Below are 7,760 nucleotides of genomic sequence, written 5' to 3' on the forward strand. Positions count from 1 at the left end.
AAGTGCTTACACCTCTTGATTGACAGTATTCTCTTGGATCAACAGTTATACTTCACACTCCTCAGCCTCAGTCTTCATTGTTCTTTTCCCTCTTGAAACCTAATGTGGGTGGGGGTTGGGGTTACACAGACATTGCTTCCCCCGTCGACCCGCCGGCCCTTTTGTCCACGGACCCACATTCCAGCGGCGTACAGTCCGTGCGGCACCGGAAGTCGTACAGTCCGTGCGGCACCGGAAGTCGTACAGTCCGTGCGGCACCGGAAGTCGTACAGTCCGTGCGGCACCGGAGGTTTCCGGCTGGTTCCGGATCGTTTGGTCAGAATGAAGCCGGCGGTGGATGAGATGTTTCCTGAAGGCGCGGGGCCGTATGTGGACCTGGATGAGGTGAGGGTGGGGGTGAGGGGGAGGGGGAGGGTGGGGGTGGACCTGGATGAGGTGAGGGTGGGGGTGAGGAGGGTGGGGGTGGACCTGGATGAGGTGAGGTGGGGGTGGGGGTGGACCTGGATGAGGTGAGGGTGGGGGAGGGTGAGGGTGGGGGTGGGGGTGAGGAGGGTGAGGGTGGGGGTGAGGAGGGTGAGGGTGGGGGTGAGGAGGGTGAGGGTGGACCTGGATGAGGTGAGGGTGGGGGTGAGGAGGGTGGGGGTGGTGGCCGGCCGGAGAGTGGGCTGTGGGCGGGGAAGCTGCAGAGCAAAGAGCCCGGGACCGCCGGCGGGTTGAGTCAAGAATGTTTTATTGTCATGTGTCCCAGAGAGAACAATGACATTCTTACTTGTAGCAGCGACAACACAATATGTAAACATAGTAAACACTGTAAACAAAATGATAAACGAGAAAAAAGTTCAATGTGTATATATATATATATATCACTCTCACACACACACACACACAATAATAGTTCAAAAAGACAAAACGAATGCTCCCAAGTCTACAGTTCAGAGCTTATTTGTAGTCTTTAATAGCCAGATGGCGGCAGAGAATAAGCTGTTCCTGGACTTTAAAGTTTTCAGTCTCCTTTACCTTCTTCCTGATGGCAGGAGTGAAATCAGAGTGTGGCCAGGGTGATGTGGGTCCTTAATTATACTGGATGCCTTTTTAAAGGCTCTCACTAGGGTCTCATCGATATATTGCAGCTCTGCTCTTGCTCCCTCTCCCCCATTCGTAATGAGGACAGAGTCCCCCTTGTTCTCACCTTCCATCCCATCAGCCATCGCATACAGCATATAATCATCAAACATTTTCGCCACCTCCAACAAGATCCCACCCCTTTCTCCTTGCCGTAGAGACTATTCCCTCCACAACTCCCTGGTCAACTCGTCCCTTCCCATCCAAACCACCCCCTCCCCAGGTACTTTCCCCTGCAACCACAGGAGATGCAACACCTGACCATTTTTTTAAACTCTGCCCCCTCAACTCCGTCCAAGGACCCCAACAGTCTTTTCAGGTGAGGCACCTCCTTCAACCTCACCTACTGTATCAGCTGTTCCAGGTGTCAATTCCGGTATATCAGCGAGACCAAGCGCAAGCTCGGCGATCGTTTCGCTGAACACCTCCGGTCAGTCTGTCTTAACCTACCTGATCTCTTGGTTACTCAGCACTTCAACTTCCCCTCCCATTCACAATCTAACCTTTCTGTCCTGGGCCTCCTCCATGGTCAGATTGAGGCCCCGTGCAAATTGGAGGAAAAGCAGCTCATATTTCTCTGAGGTGGTGAATACTGCCAAGACATCCCACCATCTACAGGAGTCGCTGCTTCAAAAAGACAGTCAGCATCATAAGAGATCCACACCGTCCTGGCCACACTCATTTCACTCCTGCCATGAGGAAGAAGGTATAGGTGCCTGAAAACTGTAACTTCCACATTCAGGAGCAATTTCTTCCCTGCAACCATCAGGCTATTAAACACTACAACCTCCAAATAAGCTCTGAACTATATAGACTTGGGGGCATTGTTTTTAGCTTTGTACTATTATTTACATATGTGTATAAATCAATAATGAAAATAATTTCCCCCATCTCTTTAAGTTATTTAAAGCTTCCTAGGTGCTGCCTGAGTTTAGATTAACTAACAGAATACCAGCTTGGTTTGGAATTATTTTATTAGTGAAATTCGATGTAAGTGTTGAAGTTCTGTTAACAATAGAATGTCTTTTTTTAACCTTTGTCAATTTTTCAGGCAGGAGGAAGTTCAGGACTTCTGATGGACCTTGCAGCTAATGAAAAAGCAGTCCATGCAGATTTCTTTAATGGTGGGTAATCCTTTCATAATTTTTCACACAATTTTCTGGCCATTTATTTAATGTGATCTTATTGCGGCTGATTGAGTATTCTGCTTTAATTATCGTTTCCAAACTTGCCCATTTTTCTTTTCACTTTAAACATCTATGTGTTTCCTCTGACTCACAAGCTATTTGGGATAAATCATGATTACACAATGCAGTCTCTGGTTCTTTTTTTAAACTCTGCTAATGTGATCTCTGTTTCAGATTTTACTGTCATATTTTGGAGAATCTCCTTTACATTTTGCACTAAATCTTCGCTTGCAAAGCTCATTATAGTCACACATTTTTCCTTCTCAAGCTATATGAAATGCTGAGGGATTTTCAGCCTCTATGACAATATTCAGAAAATTGAATCAAAAACGAAAATTGAATCAAACATTTTTTTTGCGAGTAGGTAATTTCCCATCTTGTCAGATTATGGAGAGGGCATGCAACAGGTGTTTGATAAGAACTGGAAGCAGAAGAATAAGCACTGAATAAAACAACAAATTATTGTTCCTTTTACCAGGCAATTCTGGGTTACTTACTCTTAATGTGAGTGTAGTTGCAATGCCTCAGGCAGTACACAATTTGCCATGTTCAAAGATTCAATGTAAATGCAAAGATTACTGAAGAAAGTAATCTTTCTACAATAAATCGTAGTGTTTCAGTACCTGGCATCATAGCACAGTAAAGAAAGGAGATAAACATTTAAAAATCTCTAGGATTTTGTTTCCATATTTTATCTTTTGCTTTTCTATTTTATTATTGGAATTTCATGTTTAAAAATAATCCCAATCGAAACATTCTTTATGGTAGAAACGGTACGGTTCTAAATCACCAGTTGAGATATTGCTCGCCACATTGGGGCAAATGGTGGAGGCTGTGTTGATTATTAATTCATATTGCAGGCATTAAATAATGACAGGGTCAAAAAGTAAAATCGCTGTAAATTTGAAAAATTACTTTGAAAATGTACAAATGAATTTTATTTTTCTGTTCAATTTGTTACTTCAACGACTTGATATGTAACATACACAGTGAGATGGGTAGAAGCTTCTTGAATCACGGAATAAGGTTTTGATGACTCAGCCAACATAGTTGCTTTCATGTTTCAATCAAGTGATAAACCTCTCTTGCACTATTTTTAATTTGCAAATAATAGCTATCCCGTGGGTTTTCGGTAAGACGTCGATCTAAAAAAAAAGTATAATTCCCCCTCAATCATTCAGTGTATTCTATTTTAGCATGCTAATTTAGTATTGTGTTGATATGTATTTCACACAGAAATGAATGTGGCGAACTTTAAACTTAGTTAAGATCTCAACCATGCTTTGGTGCTCTTATACCGGTAGGCGGCGCGACTCTCGTCAGCAGCGGCCTCTGCAGTCCGTCTGCGTTTTTATTATTTTATGTCTATGTTTTTATGTAGTTTTTGTTATTTTTGTTGGGGTATGTGTGTGGGGGGGTGGGGGGGGAGGGGGTAACTTTTAAATCTCTCCCTGCACGGGAGACCCGACCTTTTCTTTGTCGGGTCTCCGTTGTCGTTGGGGCTGCAACGAGGAGCGGCCTCCAACAGGAAGACCGGGGGCTGTGGTGCCAACTACTCACCTCACCGTCGCGGAGCTGGCCGAGTCCAGAGCGGGTGGAGCTGTGGTGGACGCTGCTGCGACCCGACCCCCGGAGATTCGGTGGCTGCAACTGCGGGTTTGGCGGACGGTAACACCGGGAGCCCGCGGGTCCCTGGAGGGAGACCGCTTTTCGGGGCTTCCGCAGCAGCGACTTCTCCCGCCCGAGTTGCGGGGTTGAAGAGCTCCTGGAGCGGGGCCTTACACCACCGCCCCGCGCGGCTTGGAATGGCGGCGGGACTCTGCGAGCTCACGCCGGGGGCTCTAACACCAAGACCCGGTGTGCGACCTTGCATCACCCGGCGTGGCTTTAATGGCCACGGGACAATCGCCATCGCCCGCCGGGGGCTTTGACTTTGACTCTGACATCGGGGGGGAGAGTGCAGTGGAGAGAGAAGTTTTTTTGGCCTTCCATCACAGCAATGTGATGGATGTTTATGTAAATTATGTTGTGTCTTGGGTCTATTTGTTTGTAATGTATGGCTGCAGAAACGGCATTTCGTTTGGACCTCAAGGGGTCCAAATGACAATAAATTGAATTGTATTGTATTGTAACCACTTAAGTAAGAATTTTACTGTTCTGTTACTTATGACAATTAAATACTCTTGACACATTTGATATAGGACCTCTGCAGTTCTAGGAACAAAGGATCAGAATTAGTTGCAGTAGCAAACCAGTAGCACCTTTGGCGACTTTATGGAGCAGTTGTCTCAGAGATCTAATGATTTGTGGTAAGAGCTCCTTCTCCAATGGCTGTTGTTGTTGGGGTCATTTGCAAAAAGATACTCTTCCTGCAGATATATATTCTTTCTCTTCTGCTATTTGTTTTAATCTGAAAATCAACATATGCATAGGTAAGAATAGAAAATGGAGCACCAAAGCATTTGAAGGACAGCAGCATACAATTTACTGCACTATTTGGCTGCAGCTTTACCAGGCTTGCTCCCCAAAGTATCCCAGCTAGTCTTTTTTCTTGGATCTATTTTGGACTAATATAAAGGAATATGGCCAACTGCAAAAAATGCATTTACCAATGTTTACACATTAGGAGTGCTATTTTTCATTTTGTTTTGTTTCCGGACTGGTCAATGGAATTTAGTTTTCATCTTGTTTTACTCCGCATGATTCTTTTGAGGAAAAAAAAATACTCCTGTGGAAGAAACACCCAGTGAGACAATTTCTCACTGCCTTCATGACTTGAAGTGTTTGATTGATATTGGTATTGTTCACAGCGAGAGAGGGCAGATGATGCTAGTTGAACTGCTAGGTGAACAGTGAGGTATTTATGCACTGCTGTTGTTATCAAAGTCTCATCTAAATTGCAAATGTTTATTATAATTGTAGTTTTAAAATGTATAGATTTTACTGAATTTGTCAGGTGAACTTGTTTATGATTTCAGTCACCTTCGTGTCCTGTGCTATGATGCCAGTTACTAAAAGACTGCTTTATTGTAGAAACAAGGAATTGCATATGCAGGTCTACTGAGCAAAGACAAACGCTGGAGTAACTCATCGGGTCAGGTCAGCATGGATAGATGACATTTTGGGTCAGGACCCTTCAGTTTAAAGGTCTAGACCCAAAATGTCATCTACCCATGTTCTCCAGGGATGCTGTTTGACCCACTGGGTTACTGCAGCATTTTGTGTCTTTACTATGATTTATTGTTTGGATTTATAAAGAAATTGACATTGAATTCTCCAATTTGAAGCAATCACTCCCTCCTCCCTCTCTCTTTCCTATGCCCTCACCACCAACCCAGTGCTTACCCATTTCTAGCACTCTCCTGCCCAGTCAGCCTGCACCGTTCCCATCCATCATACACTCATCTCACGTCTGTCATTCCCCCTTTCCCTTCCACCTATAACACTCCCTTTGGCTTTACATTTCACTCCTCTTACCTGACACCTTTTTGTCTCCTTTTCATTTCCAGCTTTTGCCACTTACTCCAACCACCTGCCAAACTCCCCTTACCTGCATCTACCTACACTTGCCAGGCTTTGTCTCACTCCCACTTCTCTTTTCCTCTCCCACAATAGAACTGAAGAAGGGTCCTGACCTGAAACGTTACTTGCCATTGCCGCCCCCCCCCCCCCCCCCCCCCCCTCCCGATGCTGTGTGACCCGCTGAGTTACTCCATCACTGTTTTTTCTCCCTTGTGTTGAATGTTTAAATTTGTGAGGAGATAGAAGGAAATCTGCCTTTCTCATTTTCAACAGATTGGTTGAGTATGCGGAAATGACGGGAAGTAAAGGCAGGGAAGGTAGGAGAAAGAAATGAATTATTTCAGGGTAATTAATTATGCATTGTTTACACTTTAGATTTTGAAGACCTCTTTGACGACGATGATATTCAGTAATTTGGTCTCTTCACGTCATTCAAACCTCAAATATGGAAAAGGAAAGAAGATGGACAATACTGTAGCATATTCAAAAACATCCTTGTGTTTGTTAAACATCTTGTTTTATAAATATGGATTTGATCACTCATTTTTGTTTTAAAGTGTACTTTTTATTAAATTAATAACTTTTTTTGTAAAATATATTTGTAACATTTTTTTCTTTCAACCGCCAAAAAAATATGCCCTTTCACTTAGAATAAAATTGTTGAGGCATTCAGATAACTGAAGGACAGTGTTGAAGGAAGCATCTTGGGGTACATAGTATAATCAAATCAGTGTAAATACTTAGTTCCACTATTTAGAAATCACTGTGCAATTTTTGTGCGAAGATTTACGTTGTTAGGATATATTTTGTTCACTAGTACAATATGATAATATTGCAGAGCTGTGAAGTGTATTAAACTCTCTTCTGACTTCCAGTTTTTATTCTTGACTAGACTAAGTGGGACCCGTTAGGTCCCTTTCACATGTGAGGCCTAGTCCCCCAACGCAATCTTCCACCACTCACCCGTTCTTCCAATGCAACCCATTTCCCCAATGCAATAGTGCACCACTCACACACAGCCCCCAACTGCGCAGGCACGGCTCATTTCCCCTCATCCCCAGCACTCCTTCCCCCTCCTCTTCACCCTCCCTCTTCTTTCCACTCTCATCCTCCCCTCCCACAATCCCTCCTTCTTTCCCCTACCCCTCCCTCCATAACTCCTCTTCACTCCCTACCCCCTCCTATCCCCTATCCCCCACTCCTCACCTCCCCATATACCCCCCACTATCCTTCCTGACTTCCCCCACTGTCCTCCTCTCCCTCTATTCCCCACTCCCTACCTCCCCCACTCCCCCCTCCTCCCTCTATTTCCCCCTCTCCCTCCCTACCCCTTCCTCTCCTTCAATCCCCCCACTCTCCTCACCTCCCCAGGATCTTTCCCCTCTCCTCCCCTCCCCTCCCCCAATACCTCCCTCACCCTTGCTCTCCCTTCCCCTACCCTCAGTCACTCTCTCCCTCTATCCATAAAGATCAGCTTCTGCAGTTCCTTCCTCCACAGGCCATTCATTGTTAACTGTGGTTTAGATCCAGTTGACTTGACAATTGGACCAGTTTGCATTCAAACTCAAACTCCACGCAAACTGCTCACCCTGCAACCCGACTCTCCCTCCCTCCCTCCCTCCCTCTGCCCATCCCCATCCTGTCTGACCGCCCGCTGCTGCTGCTTGGTCCATCCCCGCCTTGCCCACCCACCTACCTGCCTGCCTGCCTGTTTGCTGCTGTCGCCGGGCCGTGGGGGGATGGAGTATGTGTTCGTCACGGTGGCCCTCGCGTGTTTGATGAGCTGGTGGAGAAACATAGAAAATAGGTGCAGGGGTAGGCCATTCAGCCCTTCGAGCCTGCATCGCCATTCAATATGATCATGGCTGATCATCCAACTCAGTATCCTGTACCTGCCTTCTCTCCATACCCCCTGATCCCTTTAGCCAC

At 45.5% G+C, this 7,760-nt stretch overlaps 1 protein-coding gene across 1 annotated transcript; it reads left to right on the forward strand.

Moving 5' to 3' along the window:
* Positions 1 to 257: 257 nt before the first annotated feature.
* Positions 258 to 6,705, forward strand: cops9 (COP9 signalosome subunit 9). Its single transcript, XM_033031024.1, has 3 exons — positions 258 to 384; positions 2,174 to 2,246; positions 6,207 to 6,705. The coding sequence occupies exons 1-3, from the start codon at positions 322 to 324 to the stop codon at positions 6,242 to 6,244; spliced, it is 174 nt and encodes a 57-aa protein (XP_032886915.1). The 5' UTR covers positions 258 to 321; the 3' UTR covers positions 6,245 to 6,705.
* The last annotated feature ends 1,055 nt before the right edge of the window (positions 6,706 to 7,760 follow it).

Source organism: Amblyraja radiata, chromosome 13 (genome assembly GCF_010909765.2).
Source record: "Amblyraja radiata isolate CabotCenter1 chromosome 13, sAmbRad1.1.pri, whole genome shotgun sequence".
NCBI classification, from domain to species: Eukaryota; Metazoa; Chordata; class Chondrichthyes; order Rajiformes; family Rajidae; genus Amblyraja; species Amblyraja radiata.

Coding starts and splice junctions, on each gene's coding strand:
- cops9 (XM_033031024.1), top strand. CDS start 322: ATGAAGCCGGCGGTGGATGAGATGTTTCCTGAAGGCGCGGGGCCGTAT. Junction 385..2,173: donor CGTATGTGGACCTGGATGAG/GTGAGGGTGGGG, acceptor TCAATTTTTCAG/GCAGGAGGAAGTTCAGGACT. Junction 2,247..6,206: donor CCATGCAGATTTCTTTAATG/GTGGGTAATCCT, acceptor TTTACACTTTAG/ATTTTGAAGACCTCTTTGAC.